Source organism: Setaria viridis, chromosome 2, assembly GCF_005286985.2.
Source record: "Setaria viridis chromosome 2, Setaria_viridis_v4.0, whole genome shotgun sequence".
In the NCBI taxonomy this organism is placed as follows: domain Eukaryota; kingdom Viridiplantae; phylum Streptophyta; class Magnoliopsida; order Poales; family Poaceae; genus Setaria; species Setaria viridis.
This window is the reverse complement of record NC_048264.2, coordinates 3,483,667-3,500,326: the sequence shown is the minus strand read 5'-3', so window position 1 is coordinate 3,500,326 and position 16,660 is coordinate 3,483,667. Positions and strand designations below refer to the sequence as shown.

At 44.8% G+C, this 16,660-nt stretch overlaps 2 protein-coding genes and 2 non-coding genes across 5 annotated transcripts; 2 read left to right on the top strand and 2 right to left on the bottom strand.

Annotated features, from left to right (window-relative positions):
• The first annotated feature begins 799 nt into the window (after window positions 1-799).
• Window positions 800-5,118, top strand: LOC117843569 (outer envelope protein 61). Its single transcript, XM_034724214.2, has 10 exons — window positions 800-1,055; window positions 1,776-2,006; window positions 2,256-2,312; window positions 2,405-2,533; window positions 2,744-2,821; window positions 2,934-3,004; window positions 3,099-3,293; window positions 3,818-4,343; window positions 4,446-4,589; window positions 4,707-5,118. Exons 1-10 carry the CDS (start codon window positions 972-974, stop codon window positions 4,851-4,853), a joined length of 1,662 nt encoding a protein of 553 aa, XP_034580105.1. The 5' UTR covers window positions 800-971; the 3' UTR covers window positions 4,854-5,118.
• A 409-nt stretch (window positions 5,119-5,527) lies between these two features.
• On the bottom strand, window positions 5,528-5,599 carry TRNAC-GCA (transfer RNA cysteine (anticodon GCA)). The gene has a single exon. It is a non-coding gene; the product is annotated as a tRNA-Cys (tRNA).
• A 1,061-nt stretch (window positions 5,600-6,660) lies between these two features.
• TRNAC-GCA (transfer RNA cysteine (anticodon GCA)) lies at window positions 6,661-6,732 on the bottom strand. Its single transcript has one exon. It is a non-coding gene; the product is annotated as a tRNA-Cys (tRNA).
• Window positions 6,733-7,502: 770 nt separating this feature from the next.
• Window positions 7,503-10,970, top strand: LOC117846038 (E3 ubiquitin-protein ligase RHF2A). 2 transcript variants are annotated; one of them, XR_004638205.2, is made up of 9 exons: window positions 7,503-7,728; window positions 7,872-8,082; window positions 8,196-8,242; window positions 8,579-8,641; window positions 8,729-8,828; window positions 8,935-9,278; window positions 9,370-9,477; window positions 9,589-9,922; window positions 10,663-10,970. XR_004638205.2 is itself a non-coding variant. In XM_034727136.2 (8 exons), the coding sequence occupies exons 2-8, from the start codon at window positions 7,933-7,935 to the stop codon at window positions 9,866-9,868; spliced, it is 1,092 nt and encodes a 363-aa protein (XP_034583027.1). In that variant the 5' UTR covers window positions 7,503-7,728; window positions 7,872-7,932; the 3' UTR covers window positions 9,869-10,098. The 2 variants fall into 2 exon arrangements, 1 of the variants encoding a protein (XP_034583027.1); XM_034727136.2 differs by lacking the exon at window positions 10,663-10,970 and having other exon boundaries at window positions 9,589-10,098.
• The last annotated feature ends 5,690 nt before the right edge of the window (window positions 10,971-16,660 follow it).

Below are 16,660 nucleotides of genomic sequence, written 5' to 3'. Positions count from 1 at the left end.
CAAAACTAATTGCACAAATGGAGTCTAATTCGCGAGATGAATCTATTAAGGCTAATTAATCCATCATTAGCAAATGGTTACTGTAGCACCACATTGTCAAATCATGACTAATTAGGCTTAATAGATTCGTCTCGCGAATTAGACTCCATCTGTGCAATTAGTTTTATAATTAGACTATATTTAATACTCCTAATTAGTGTCCAAACATCCGATGTGACAGGTGCTAAAGTTTAGCACGGTGTTCCCAAACACCCCCTTACACAGAAGATTATACGGTCATGGTAATGTATCTATTATATACTTAAAATTGATTTAATACATTTTACTGAGAGAACTTGGCCCCCGTTGATGAAAGGACCTTTCCACGTAGCACAGAATTTTCATATAATCTTTTTCAGGAAAGACTGATCAGAAATGTTCCATTCCTATGCTGCAGCATCAGAATGCAGCAACTTGTTTTTGCACGGTAGGAGATCCGACAGCCCAGCCAGAAGAGAACAAAAGAGACTCAGCGCGTGGTCCCCCACCCACACGCTGACACGCACGCTCAGCCGACTAGGCGGACCGATGACCCAAAGTCCACGACGACATGCAACAAGGCCCATTGACGATAGCATTGTCTCGTTCCCCCCGCCCCCCGGCCCCCGTCAGAGTCCGACCCGAGCCCAACCCGGCCTGCCTCATCCTCTTGTTGGTTCTTGGGCGGGCTTCCGACTCGGGAAGGTTCAAATCCGTTTCCTATTCCCATGCGCTCCCTCCCCTAATAAATAGAGATTTAATACTCGACCAGCCCACCAGTCCACCACCACCCCGAAAGCACACGACGCGCAGGCAGGAGGAAGGAAAAAAAAAAAGTCAAAAAAAAAAAGAGGCGCAGAAGGCAGGAGAGAAGCCAGCGAGCGAACTCCCAACCAAATCCCATCCCGAATCCGCGAGCTCCCGCCCCCGATCTCGATCCCGCCGCCGCCGCGATGATGGATCCGGAGATGCTGCGGCTGGCGCAGGAGCAGATGCGCCGCATGTCGCCGGACGACCTCGCCAGGATGCAGCAGCAGGTCAGCCCCCGTCTCCGGATCCCGTCCCGCGTGTTTCCTCCCTACGAGCCGATTCGCCGGAGCGGTTTTTCGCTTTCGCCTAGGCAGCCGTAGATCGGGGGAGGTAGCGTTCGGTGGATTTGGATTTTTTTTTTCTGTTTTTGGTTTACTGCAAGTCGTGCCAGAGAACGTATGTGTTGTGCGCGGCTGGCGTCGGCGGGACGTGGTCTCCAGTCCGGATTGCATGCACACGTTGATTTGGAGTCAATCGGGGAGTGTGGCTGCCGCGTCGCCAGGCGTAGTTGGGTTTAAATCGGTTTTACTTGCTTGATTGGTGACGCCAACGGAATGTTTTTCTTCCCGTAATCATGTGTTGCCCGCAAGCAACCGCGTGCTGCTGCCTAAGCTAAGTGCAATAGGATCGTCCGTTGCTGGGTCTTCTGCTCACTAGTTTAGGCTTATGGCGTGGTACCTAATTCAGGCTTATAGTTTCAATGCTCTTTCATCAGTTTAGGCTGGGTCTGCTCTGTTTTATGCAAAGGTCTAGCTGGTGTTAGTGTTTCAGGGAGCATTTTGGACTGCATGCCTGCTTTATTGGATCCCCTGCTTTATAGTTTGAGGCGCCTGACATGTTTTTTCCCCTTCTGCTGCTTTATTTACTCATTGTTGTCTGTTATGCCCTGAGGAGGTGTGGATGGCATGAGATTGACTATTTCCTTGTTGCAACTTTGATAACTGCAGCTGATGTCCAACCCGGACCTCTTAAAGATGGCTTCTGAGAGTATGAAGAACATGAAAGCTGAGGACTTAAGGCGAGCTGCACAGCAGATGAATCAGGCAAGACCAGAGGACATGCGTGATATGACTGAGAAACTTGCCAACACTACGCCCGAGGAGTTTGCTGCTATGAAGGCTCAAGCAGACGCTCAAATGTCGTACGCGATATCTGGTGCCAAGATGTTAAAGAAGCAGGTTAGTGAAAAGAAACGGTGCATCCCTCTATTGTTCTTTGTTCATTATGACTAACAAGGTAAACTGCTGCAATTGCATAAAAGTGCACAAATATTGAATGAACTACATTGCATCTGTTAAATTTGGCTCACACATAACAATTTTTTATCGCTCAATTACCATAGTTAATTTGATATAGTGGCTTCCAGGTTTCTATATATGTTGCCAATTTCCATTGTATATGACCCTGTTGATTTTTCTTGACTTCAGGGAAATGAACTTCATAACCAGGGACAGTATTCGGATGCTGCCAGCAAATACAAACTTGTGAGTTCTGAACATCAAGCTTCCATTTAAAAAATGTTGACTGCTTTTCAGAAAGGCCTGACTGTTAAACTATATGTACTTTTCTTGTTCAGGCCAAGGATAATTTAAAAAACATACCATCGTCCGCAGCGCATACCCTGCAGTTGCAATGTACTCTTAATTTAATGGCTTGTTACTTGAAGACCGGACAATTTGACGAATGCATAAGCGAAGGTTCAGAGGTATGTTTAGGTCATGTGTATTTACTACCTTTTCATTTGAACAAATTCTAGGATCTGATACCTTTTTTTTTCTGAGCATTGTATTATGGTGTTTAGATCATTTGAAGGTCATGGTGTTTACACAAATTGTGTTGTCTATTGAGTGCCCCAAATCATTGCAGTTATTCTATTACTTGACAGACTGACTCATTGATATCAAATGGATTACAGGTTCTAACTTATGATTCAAGCAATGTTAAAGCATATTATCGGAGGGGTCAAGCGTATAAAGAACTTGGAAAATTGGAGGTAAGCTTTGCTTTATCCTTTTTGTGGGCATGTCTTTTTATTAACCGCAAATCACTTCTGTGATTTCCCCCTTGCTACACTCTACATGAAATAATCATGAAAGTGCTTTCAGGCTGCTGTTGCCGACTTGAGTAAAGCCCATGAAATTTCCCCTGAGGATGAAACTATTGCTGATGTTCTCAGGTATGGTTTCACTATACAGCTTACTCCTGATGTAAATAAATGTGTTTAGCAACTTTAGTTGACACCACTGTGATGTATTCCATTCATAATGCAGAGATACTGAAGAAAAACTTGCACGGGAAGGGGGAGGAGTGAACATGCGAAAAGGTGTTGTTATTGAAGAAGTTGTAGAAGAAGATACTTCAAAGCCATCAAGCAGTCAAAGAAGTTCTCCTGGGTATACTGTTTCACAGCCACCTGAAGTAGCAGGAAGCTCAGAAAGGTCAAGAGATGATCCTGCTTCTATCAGGTAAGATGGCTCCTTTTTAGTTTATGCTACTGTCAGCCTTTTTCTATGCATGTTTGCATGCCTGAGTGTAAAATGTGTTGATGTGTGCCATTTGTTGCTACTTGAAATACCCTCATCTTTTGTTGTTTTACCTAGATGTATTTACATATTCTGTTAGGAGAAACATAGTATGACAGCATTTTTCCTTTTGGAACTATCAACAATCTTGCCTTGTTGGTTCTTAAGTTTCTGTTTTCGGTTCTCAATTGGTCCTCATTCTTTGCTGCAAAGTGGTTGTCTGTTCCTTCTATTGTCACGCTTTGTACTTTCTTTCAGTGGGCCTATCTATGCAATCTATTTATGCCTAACACAATAGCTTCACACCTGATTTAAAAAGCTTAAACTCTGTTGCTATAATCTTTAACATGAATCTTGCATTTGGGTTCTATCCATGAATCCTTTTAATATTTATTTACAGATGTTTATACCGTACTATTTGAATAATGTTCCGTATGATGATTGATAACCATGGTGAATTATATCAGGCCATCCCAAAATTATGTGTCCAAGAGCAATCCTGAAGGCTTATCGAAGTTAGGAATGGAAGGAATGTCACCAGAACTTATAAAAACTGCCACTGATATGATTGGCACAATGAAACCAGAAGAACTTCAGAAAATGTTCGAAGTTGCTTCTTCAATGAATGGCACTAGCTCCGTTGGTCCAAATCTGGGATCCAATATGCCAGAAATGTCTCCTGATATGATTAAGATGGCATCTGATATGATTGGTAAGATGCCTCCTGATGAACTACAGAATATGATGAATTTTGCTTCTCAGATGGGTGGGCCTGGTGGTACCCCCAGGAGGTCAGAGAATAACTTCCAACCTTCATCGAGAGCCACAACTAGTAATTCCCCCCTTGGATCATCATCTCAAACTATTCAGGAGAGCCCTGTCGAACTATCAAACGACCAAAGGATGGGCCAGTCGTCTTCTAGTCTTCCACCTTCTACAGCTGATATGCAGGAAACCATGAGAAATTCTATGAAAGACCCTGCAACGCGGCAGGTAAGAAATCCTTAGCCAGAGGAAATTATGTTTCAAATCATGATGCCAGGAAAATTCTTGTTTGAGTTTTAACATCTCTTGGTCCTTTTTCTTATTTAACAGATGATGGCAAACATGATGAAGAACATGAGCCCTGAGATGATGGCAAACATGAGCGAGCAGTTTGGAATGAAGCTGTCAAAGGAGGATGCTGCAAAAGCTCAACAAGCCATGTCCTCATTATCTCCGGAGGATTTGGATAGAATGGTAAGAAACCTATTTTCATTTTGGCTACAACTTTCTGGTCACGATCTTAGTTTATTAAATTGTAGCCTTGAATCTTACTGCTTCGGTCATTAACCGTGTGCTTGTCTTTGCATTCAGATGAGATGGATGGAGCGAGCACAGAAAGGGGTAGAAGTTGCCAAGAAGACAAAGAACTGGCTCTTAGGGCGGCGAGGCTTGATCCTTGCTATTGTCATGCTGATCCTGGCCTTCATCTTTCATCAGCTTGGGTTTATCGGCAGGTGATGGCGTGACCAGGGGCTGCATCTGCATGCAAATAATTGTTCGATAGTGATACAGAGTTTCTCCTTGCTAACAACTGCTTTGAAGCAGTGGGAGAAGGCCGCTGAATACGAGAATTCTTTGAATCTGTATCTGTTTTAGAGATGTAACTTTGTTTATAAGCTATAACATTCATATTTTTGCAATCAAACGAGAAGTAGAATGGAATCCAGCCAATATTGTTGTGATAACAGGTTTCACATGTAATATGATATCCTTGTGTTTTCAATTTGAGGATTGTTTTATTTAAGGATATGAAAAGTGAAGCAGATCTCGTAAACAGTTACAGACAATTCAGGCGTGTTACAAATCTGTTACAAACGGATGTGCAAACAATTACAGGAATATAACATTTTTAAATGTTTGGTCATGAATAACAAAAGTTTCATAGCTCTTTCCACTTTAGGTGTATCTAAGTACTCCCTCCATCTCAAATTACAGGTCGTTTTAGCTTTTCTAAATATATAGATGTTATTATGCATCTAGACATAGTGTATATCTAAGTGCATAACAAAGTCTATAAATCTTAAAAAGTTAAAACGGGGCATTTGAAAACGGACGTGGTTTTGGTAGCACAGGGGTTTTCTTTTTATAAATTAAATAAATTGCGCGAGAAAACGATATTCATAAAAAAAAATAGGGCCCAACCGGGTTCGAACCGGTGACCTATTGATCTGCAGTCAATTGCTCTACCACTGAGCTATGGACCCCATGTTATTTTTTCTAATTTAAACATTAATCTTATCTGAACATAAGACCAGTTCTCTTCCTAATTAAAACGGAGCTTTGCGTCCCCTCCGTAGTGCTTTAGTACCACCTGCAGTAGACACGCTATTTTCAAGTGCACAATACGAAGACAGGAGACTGAAAGTTGCAGGGCTTGGAGCATCACCAACGCCTTTAATTTGACCTTTGTTACTCTAAAATGGACTGAAATATGCCTTTTCTTTTTTTTTCCTTGGAAGTGTACAATCTATCAAGTTTAGTACTGTAAGGGTATTGATTTTCAATCCTGAAATACTCAGGAGATGCTTGTTTAGACACATTTCAGTTAAATTGTGGTAATATATAACACGTGCGTACTTTTCTTGAAAAGAATACAAATGGCCTTTCGGATTGTAAAAGAAATGTACTCCCTCCGTTTCAAATTATAAGTCATTCCAACTTTCTTGGAGAGTCAAACATTTTTATGTTTGACCAAAATTATAGAGAAAATTATAAAAGTTTATGGCACCGAATAGATATACTATGAAAATATATTTAATGAAGAAACCAATGATACCTATTTGATATCATGAATGTTAGCACTTTATTATATAAATTTGGTCAAACTTGAGATGCTTTGACTCTCCAAGAAAGTTGGAATGATTTATAATTTGGAACGGAGGGAGTACATCAGTTTGTGGGCAAGTAGGCATCATTCACCAACGATGCATTTATATACTTGGTACTTGATTACATACAGGAACGTTTCCCAAATCATTGAGATGCCGACATGGCGTTAGCCGCGTTACCCAAACCCAAGTGAAATGTGCAAGCATGATAGTGTTAATATCCATTATGGATGTAGTTATAGTCTTCTCTAACACAAAATGCAGTAATAGAAACTAGCACAGCCTTGGTAGGAATGACTGCATGATCGATCACTTGATAAGAAAGGACCAAAGTTCTCCAACAAACGTTAGACAGAGAAATTTAGGCTCAAGCCCAGCAAAACCGTACCGATAAACTATTTCAAAATAGTTACAAGAAGTTTAAAAAAAAACCTAGAAGGGCCCAACCGGGTTCGAACCGGTGACCTATTGATCTGCAGTCAATTGCTCTACCACTGAGCTATGGACCCATTTGTGTCATAATGTCAAAAGCATGTTTAATCGTTGCAATAAGTATAGAGCATACAGAGCACGAACGTAATTTGGATCACGTATATCACAAGTATCGTCTACGCATTTGGATCGTCATGCGTTGTGTGCATTTGTTTGTTCTGTTGTTGCAATATGACGTCAGTTATGCCATCAATTTTCTCATATACCTCAGGTTTCAACAACATTTCTTAACATTTTCTGTCAAAGTACTATCTTTTCTATTGAGTTCAAAAGGAGGAAAAAAAATGTACGAGTAGATGTCACCAGGCAAGCAAGCATGCCAATCCCTACAAACTTTGGTAACACATGTGTTTGGAGCACGATATCGATAGTGGTATCTTTTTAGAAGAACTTTCTTACCCCCGTACGAAAGACAAATCTTGAATTCTCACTCACTAATCAAACTCGTTAATCACATCGGCGCTGCTAATCTCGATTGCGCGACACTCTCAGTCCCTCACGGAGTCACGTCACATGCTCCACGGATGAGTCCGTTGAAAATTAATCCCTCCTCTGATCCGTTCAACGGGCTTGACCACCGCCGGCTCCGACACGGCTGACCGTGTCACCCTCCCTGACACACAGAGACTATAATAATGTCTCGCGGCGTCGGCGCCCACCATGTCAGCGGCACGGACCAGGTACCAGCATCGGGCCCACCTACCCCGTGACAAGCGCAAGATCTCGGGCCCACCCGTCAGTGACTCGAGGGTAGCGACGCGGAGTCGCCGAGGGGGGGAGGGGGCGAGCACGAGACGGCCATTTCGTCGCCTCTTCCCTCCTAGTGGACGTGTGCCGCCGCGGTCGTCGACGGCCGCGGGAGGAGAGCGATTCCACGCGGACCTGGCCTATTAATCTCTAGCAGCAGTGTCATTTGGAGTGGTTGCTAGGTTGTTGGAGCAGGTTTGGGATTAGCAACACTTGCTCGGTCGCTCGCCTCGCCGGTTTTCTCCCGTACGGTCTTGGTGGAAAAGGTGCGGTTCAGCGGCAGTAAAGAGTGAATCTTTTTGCAATTTGATCGGTTTTTTAGGCTGTGTAGAAGGATTTGTGTGTTGGTTATTCTTGGATTTTTTGAACGGAAGATGATTTGATTATCGTTTTGCCGTTTGTGCTGCAGGAATTGTTGGTGGAGGGCGGCGGCGGCGGCGTTGATCTCGGACAGCTTCGGTTGGAGGGAGATGGAGGGAGGAGGGGGGACGGAGGCGAAGGCGGCGCGGGTGGAGGAGCTCTCGTCGGCGGCGGCGTTCGTGGAGGGCGGCGTCCAGGACGCCTGCGACGACGCCTGCAGCATCTGCCTCGAGGCCTTCTTCGACAGCGACCCCTCCGCGGTACTGGCTCCTGCTTCCCTGCGGCCGTTGATGAACGACATAGATCTTTGAGTTTTGCTTCTGCCTTGCTCGGCCTAACACGCTTGCTCTTTCTTGTTTCTGCTTTGGCGCAGGTGACCAGCTGCAAGCACGAGTTCCACCTCCAGTGCATCCTTGAATGGTGAGCTGCTGTTCTGTAATTGCTTCCTGCAGTTCTTCAGAATCCGTTCTTCTGATATCCGTGTTGCAAGGATCAGGAGTGTGTCTAGGACTGCACAGTTCCTCAATTTTTGTAGCCCGGTACTTACTCAGTAATTTCGATGAGTGCTAAATGCTAATCTGAATCTCTGCCCATGCTCTCTGAATGTAGTTTGGATTAAATTGCAATCTCTGCTCAAAAATGTTTTGTTGTCAGTTGCCAGCATTGGTGTATCACTCGTGTGTTGTAATTGCATTTTGCTTTATTATCCTTAAGTGACACTTCTGCTGCATTCTGAATTTCTGATCGGTCTTGTAGGTGCCAGAGAAGCTCTCAGTGTCCCATGTGTTGGCAGGCAATCAGCATGAAGGACCCAATGAGGTAGAAATTCTGCTATACCAATGCATCCACTGAACTTCACTTTTTCATTTACAGCTTGGTCTCACTTGGATTTCTTGCCTACTGCAGCCAAGAGCTCCTTGAGGCTGTTGTGGAAGAGCGGAATGTGCAAGAAAATCATGTGCCCGCAACAACTATTTTTCGCCATCCACTGCTCGGTGATTTTGAGGTGCAGCATATCTGATACTCATATTTGGGAGTGTGCAACGGCACGCCTGGTTATATGTATGTACGCTCAATTCCGGCACAAATACTGCTGTCACTGTTTCTTCCAGGTACCGGTAGATGCAGATGATGCTGAAATTGAAGAACGTATCATACAGCACTTGGCAGCTGCTGCCGCAATTCGTAGGTCGCACCGCCATGCTAGAAGAGAAGGTCGTCGCAGCAGATCGGCAGCGCATGGCCACCCACAAATTCTAGTCTTTTCAACTGCTGAGTCCACTTCTGGTGGTTCTATGTCTTCAAATTCACGGGAAGAAGGGGATCATGAACATGCTCCTGCAGTAATTTCTGCTCGCCCATTGCCTATTGTGGACTCTACAGACGAAACAGCTGCAGACACATCTGTGCATGACACTGTCTTGGCTAATAATGGCCCTGTTATGTCAAATAATAGGTATTTTCCTACATGGCTATAATTCACATGTATGTATGTTTTCCATTCACATGCATGGGACTAACACTTGCTACATAATGATCTGGATCAGAGTTTCTAGGAACCAATCTTCACCTGTCAGCCAAGATGAAGCCGGACCATCTGACGTGCAGTCATTCTCAGACTCACTGAAATCACGCCTGCAATCAGTTTCAACAAAGTATACATCTAGTTCTACAGTTTATTCCTTCTAATATCAGACACATTTGTAAGTTTAAAAGCATCATTAGATATTAACTTACACAAGTGTCCACCATCTTTGCTATACCAGGTACAAGGATTCTATAACGAATAGTACACGTGGATGGAAGGAAAGATGGTTCACGCAGAAGAACACTATATCAAATCTTGGTTCAGAGGTGAGGAGGGAGGTCAATGCTGGAATCGCTGCTGTATCTCGCATGATGGAGCGATTGGAAACACGGGATGGAACAGGACCATCATCTACTTCGACAACCAACATTCATTCTGCTTCAGATACAAATAACCAAGGAGCTTCGCCCCCGAAAGTTGTGGCTGTTGTAAATGATGCCTCGTCTTCAGCAACTTGAATGTCACGGATCAGATTCTCAATGAGTTTACACTACATGTGGTTATGAAGTGTGGTGCGTGTTATGCTTCTACTCCAGAATACTTACTTCACAATCTGTCACATCATATAATCAGTTTGTCACATGCTCATTAGTCAGTGAAGCAGATGTTACATGCCAAGTTGTTGTTCAATAAATATTTGTAGACTAAACTGTGGTTTTACTGTGCAAATGAAATCATTTTTAGATAATTTGGATATGCACAACTGAGAGACTTGACAATGTTTTAGTCCCATCATTCAGGAATCATAGTTTACGAAAGGGTAATGTACTGCATTAGTGTCCATGATATACCAGGAAAATAGTTGGTCAAGTATTTCCCTCTTAATTGTCATGTATGCATGCCACAGCAACATGCCATCACTAGGGAGATGTAGCGTCATGTACTTCTGTGTTTCCAAAAAGAATAACCACACACTTTGAACTGATAAGTAGATGTCCTGATTCACAACTACCAACAACTTGATAATTACCCATGTTAGGTGTCGTGCGTGTTTTGTGGAACAAGCAGGGGGTAAGTGATGTGTATCTTACTTTCTGAAAAGTTTATATACCATTCAGATTTCAAGGGAATATGAAATAAATATTGATTAAACTATCGGTTCACAACATGTTGATTAAGGAAAAATTTCTTTCTTTCTAGATTATGATCTCACATTAAGACATAGAAGCTCACAGATATCCAGTTTCTCGGCTGTTGTGTGGTCCTTTTCATTTTGTTTACACAAAGGTTGAAAACAAGTGCTATTTTTCAGGTCCAGGACGAGACTGTTGCGAATGATGTCTCCTTCAGTAGGGACGTTGCTTCATCTCCGAATATGCTGCGTCAATAGGAAGAAGACACCATAACTTGCCGTTTCTTCTGAATGTTCGCATGCAACATCTGCAATGTTTTGTATGGATGCAATGAACTGGTTTGAAGTGCTAGAGATATGTTTCCTCTTCTGTAAATACCCCATTGTATAAGGAGTTATGTGCATATATACCACCACCTATACTCTACTTACGTGAGCTTATTGGCCCCTGGGAATATAGAGCCAAAATACGATCTACGGTTCCGTCAGCTCTTTGCTGCCGCCACTAGCTCCTCTATATATTTTTCCCGTCGGTGACTGCTTCCTCGTTCGCGGGCCTGCCGCGCCTCCCGGCGCTGCGCGGGCCCTCGCTCCTTGACAACTGCCTCTGGGGGGGGGGGGGGGCGCTCCCTCGAGGAGCTCTCCATCGCGGGGGCCCGCCTCTCCTTGCTCGCGGGCCTGTGGCGCCTCCCGGCGCTACGCCGCCTCTCTTCTCCCCGACGGTTCGCTGGATAGGATTGGCTGCCCGCTTGCCTATCATCGATCGGCCGTACACCTGCAACAGTGGATCGCCCCTGCCCGCTTAGTCTTCTCGTGCTGTGGACTTGCGCCTTGGTCCTCTGCACTTCTAATGGCGTCTACAGGCGGCACCATCTCTGTTCCTCGCTGCTCGGTGCTCTTTGATGGCACCAATTACATGGAGTTTATACAGCATATGAGGGTGCACATGCGAGGTTTTTGTCTCTGGGGTGTTCTTTGTGGTGATCTTCGTTGCCCTGTTGTTGCTGCTCCGCCTCCGGAGCCTGTGCCTCCTTCTGACCCGACGAAGGATCCTAGGATCCTGCTGCTTCCTCAGCCTATAACAAGAAGGTTACTGCATATCAGGAGGCCTTGGATATGTATCGCGATTAGTTGGCGTTGTACACTCAGTGGGTTGTTGATGATGCTCGTGTTGCTTCCATCCTCGTCGCCAGTATGCATCCTCCGTTTGCTGCGGAGATTGTTGGTTTGTCTACTGCTTTTGAGATGTCGTCTCATCTTCATCGCTGCTATGAGCCGCCTGGAGATGCCCTCTACCTTTCAGTGGTTCGTCTGGAACAGACACTTCAGCAGGGAGATTTGACTGCCGATGCCTTTTATGCTCAGATGTCTGCTGTATGGCGCCAGTTGGACACTCTCTGCATTGCTAGCTATCGCACCTGTGACTGCTGTCGTGCTGTTCGAGCTGAGCGCGATTTCCAGCGCATCTACAAGTTCCTCACTCGGCTTCGACCGGAGTACGAGCAGTGTCGCGCTCAGCTACTTGCACGTCACCCTCGTGTCTCGCTCGTGGAGGTGCTCATTGCTGTTTGCTCCGAGGAGACTTGTGTTCGTGATGCTAGTCTTCTGTTGCTTCTTCCAGTGCCCACAATGCTTGCAGCTTCACCACGGGGTCTTCTACACCAGCTCCTTCGATGACATCTGTTTCCTCGACGGCTTCTTTGGCTGTTGCTTCACGTGCTCCGTCGTCTGGTAAAGGTTGTCCTTACTATGATTATTGTGATCGTGCTGGCCATTGGGAGTCTTAGTGCTACAGGTGCTTCTTCTCTAGCTTCGACGACTACTACGTCTCCTGCTTCGTCTTCAACTACTGACGGTACTCAGCAAGAGATTTTGCGGTTGCTTCGTCACTTGTGCGTCTCCTCCCCCTCTGCTGCTACAGGTTCTGCTGGTTCTACTATGGTGTCTTCCAGCATTGAGAGACCACCTTCTTCACAGTCAGATACTCTTCCATGGATTCTTGACTCTAAAGCTTCTTTTCATATGACTTCGGACTCTTCTATTCTTTCTTCCTTATGTTCTCCTTCGTCACCTAGTTTTGTACTCACTGCGGATGGTACTTCTCTTCCTGTTGCTGGTTGGGGATCTCTTGAGACTTCTTCTTTTCATGTTCCTTCTGTTTCTTATGTTCCCCGCCTCACCTTACAGCTCATGTCCGCAGCTCAAATCACCGACCATGGTTGTCGTGTTATTCTTGATTCTTATTCTTGTTTTGTTCAGGATCGTCACACCGGGTCCCTGATTGGTACTGGTCGCCGACTCCATGACTCTCAGCGCCTTTGGTAGCTTGACTGGCTTCGTCTTCCTTCCGCTGCTGCCGGTCTTGCTACTTCTTCTTCCACAGGCACATTTTAGCAGTGGCATCATCATCTTGGTCATGTCTGTGGTTCTCAATTATCTTCATTAGTTCATCGTGGTCTTCTTGGACCTATCTCAGGAGATGTTTCTCTTCATTCGTGTCAGGGTTGTCGATTGGGAAAGCATATTCAGCTTCCTTATCATAGTAGTGAGTCTGTCTCTCAACGTCCTTTCTGTTCCCTTTTCTTCGAAAGGGGGTCACAGATACTATATAATTTTTATTGATGATTTCTGTCGCTATACTTGGATTTATCTTATGTCCTCTCGTAGCGAGGTTCTCTCCATCTATAGCTGCTTTGCTACTATGATTCGTTCTCAGTTTGACACGTCTATTCGTGCTTTCCGTGCTGATTCTACTGGTGAGTTCCTTTCTCGACCTCTCCGGGCTTTCCTCGACTCTCAGGGGACCCTTCCTCAGTTTTCATGTCCAGGTGCCCATGTGCAGAACGGTGTAACCGAGCGCAAACACCATCACTTCCTTGAGACCACGCATGTACTCATGATTGCGTCCTCTGTTCCTCCTCATTTTTAGGCTGAGGCTGTCTCTACTGCCACACATCTTATTAACATTCAGCCTTCCGCTGCTCTTCGGGGGGGATTCCGTTTGAGCATCTTTTTGGACATCTACCTGACTACTCTTCGCTTAGACTGTTTGGTTGTGTTTGCTACGTTCTTCTTCCACCTCGGGAGCGTACCAAACTAACTTCACAGCCTGTTGAGTGTGTTTTCTTAGATATAGTTTTGAGCATAAGGGATATCATTGCTGGGATTCTGCTACTCGTTGGATGTGGATTTCTCGCGACGTTGTCTTCGATGAGTCTCGTCCATTCTATCCTCGTCCTTTCTCTGATGTTTCACAATCATCTTTGGTTGAGCTGCTTTCTTTCTTGACTTTTCCCGATACACCTATTGCTTTTGCACCTCCTTCGAGCCTTGTACCTTTGCCTACAGAGTCCTCTTCTATTTTGCCTTCTTCTGTGGTTTCATCTTCTGAGCCTTCACCTTTGGTTCCTGACTATACCATGAAGCCTCCAGTGACACATGTCTATACACGACGGGTTGTGTCTTCTTCTAATGACTCTTCTCCTGTGTCTTCTCCTGATGCTTCGGCATCTTCTTCTGACACCTCTCCTTCACCTGCACCTGAGCAGCTTCTTGGATGTGGTTGTCGAGTTCGTCAGCCTCCTGCTTGGTATGATCCCGCCGCCTTTTCTTCTACCGTACTTTCTGAGCCGACTTCATATCGCGATGCTATCCTTCATCCTGAGTGGCAGGAGGCGATGGTGGAGGAGTTAGTTGCTCTTGAGCATACTGGAACCTGGGAACTTGTTCCTCTTCCTCCTCGCATTTGCCCTATCATGTGCAAGTAGGTATATAAAGTCAAAACTCGCTCTGATGGTTCTCTTGAGAGGTACAAGGCACGTCTTGTGGATCGTGGCTTTCAGCAGGAGCATGGTCGTGATTTCGATGAGACTTTTGCTCCGGTTGCCCATATGAGCACTGTTCGTACTCTTCTTGCTGTTGCTTCTGTTCGTCGGTGGTCGATCTCTCAGCTTGATGTCAAGAATACCTTTCTTAATGGTGAGTTGCGTGAGGATGTATATATGCAGCTGCCTCCGGGGTATTCTGTTCCAGAGGGCATGGTTTGTCATCTTCATCTCTGTATGGCCTTAAACAGGCCCCTCGAGCTTGGTTTGAGCGTTTCTCTTCTGTTGTCACTGCTGCTGGTTTCTCTGCTAGTGACCATGATCCTGCACTCTTGATACACTCTTCTTCTCGTGGTCGTACTCTTCTTCTTCTTTATGTTCATGATATGCTTATCACAGGGGATGATTCTCAGTTTATTGCCTTTGTTAAGGCTCGGCTTCGTGAGCAGTTTCTCATGTCTGATCTTGGTCCTCTTCGCTATTTTCTTGGGATTGAGGTTTCCTCTTCATCTGACGGTTTCTTCTTATCCCAGGAGAAGTACATTCATGATCTTCTTGCTCGAGCCTCTCTGACTGATGAGCGTACGGTTGACACCTCGATGGAGCTTAACCTCCAGCTTCGTTCTCTTGATGGTGAGCCTTTGGCAGATCCTATCCGCTATCGCCATCTTGTTGGGAGTTTGGTCTGTCTTGGTGTCACTCATCCGGATATTTCTCATGCAGCACATATTCTCAGTCAGTTCGTTTCCGCCCCCACACATATTCACTACAACCATCTTCTTCGTGTTCTGCGCTATCTGCGTGTCACTAGCTCTTGCCATCTTTTCTTTCCACGCTCTTGTTCCTTGCAGCTCTGTGGTTACTCTGATGCTACCTGGGCTAGTGATCCCTCTGATCGTCGGTCCCTTTCTGCTTACTGTGTTTTCTTGGGTGGTCCTCTCATTGCTTGGAAGACTAAAAAGCAGACTGCGGTTTCCTGTTCTAGTGCAGAGGCGAGTTGCGTGCTATGGTGTTGTTGACAGCAGAGCTTTCCTAGTTACGGTGGCTACTTGAGGATTTTGGTGTTCCTTTGACTGGACCGACTCTTCTTCACTCTGAAAGTACAGGGGGCTATCCGTATTGCCTGGGATCCGGTGAAGCATGAGCTTACCAAGCATATTGGTGTTGATGTCTTCTTTGTTCGATCTCAGGTTCAGGATCAGGTGGTTGTTCTTCAATATGTGCCTTCGGAGCTCCAGGTTGCTGACTTCTTCATGAAGGCACAGACCCGTGCACACCATAGTTACTTTCTCTCCAAACTCAGTGTTGTAGATCCACCATGAGTTTAAGATGGGGTGTTAAAGATATGTTTCCTCTTTTGTAAATACCCCATTGTATAAGGGGTTATGTGCATATGTACCACCACCTGTACTCTACTTATATGGGCTTATTGGCCCCCTGGAATACAAGCTGATTATTCCTAACATGAACAATCTATGTACAAATAGTCATGGTAGTGCAATACATACCACACATACTTCTGGAGTTCTGGTCTTGTTTGTTTCTGTAGAATTCTGCAATGCCAAGTGCATGTTGTATTATATTTAGAGTGAACATGAACTGGGCAGTACTGATTGTTATTGGTGAAACTTTGCATCCATCCCACTTTTGAATGTATCAGCATGCATCCTGTTCAGTCCATATGTTTTCTTGACTTTTCTTTTCCCCAGTACAATAGTACACAGTGAACAGTTTACATGAATGCAAAGTATGTCAGACCCAGACAAAGTTAAGTTCTCTGACCAAACTGGCCTCTTCTTCAAGAAACTACTGGCTGATTAACTTAACATTCACAGTTTAACCTTGTGGTTCATCACATCACTCACTGTCATCATCTTTGTACAATTTTGTTTGTTCTTGAATTGGGTAATCCGTTCCATTCAAAGACCAGTCACTGACAATGCAAGACTGACATTTTTCTTCACAATCTGCCAAACCTAAACTGTGCCCATTTCCACCAGTGGAGCTCACACCAGCAATATCTACGGACAAATTTCTTTCTTTCTCGATTACGATCCCACTTTAAGATGTAGAAGCTCATGGTCTTCCCTTCTCCTGACCATCGTGTAGTCGTGTGGTCCTTCTCAGTTTTTCCCCCCCGACAAAGCTTGAAATCATTTTTTCAGGTCCAGGATGTCTGTTGCTTCAGAAATATCACTTCAGTAGGACCGTCTCTTCAGTTCTCAACCAAGCATTCGCGTCAGCACAAAGGACAGAAAGTCCTTTCTGACCTCGACATGCAACTTTGCAATGTTCGCATGGATGTGACGAAGTGGTTTGAAGAGTCTTTGTACAGATGGTCTCATGGTCATGGT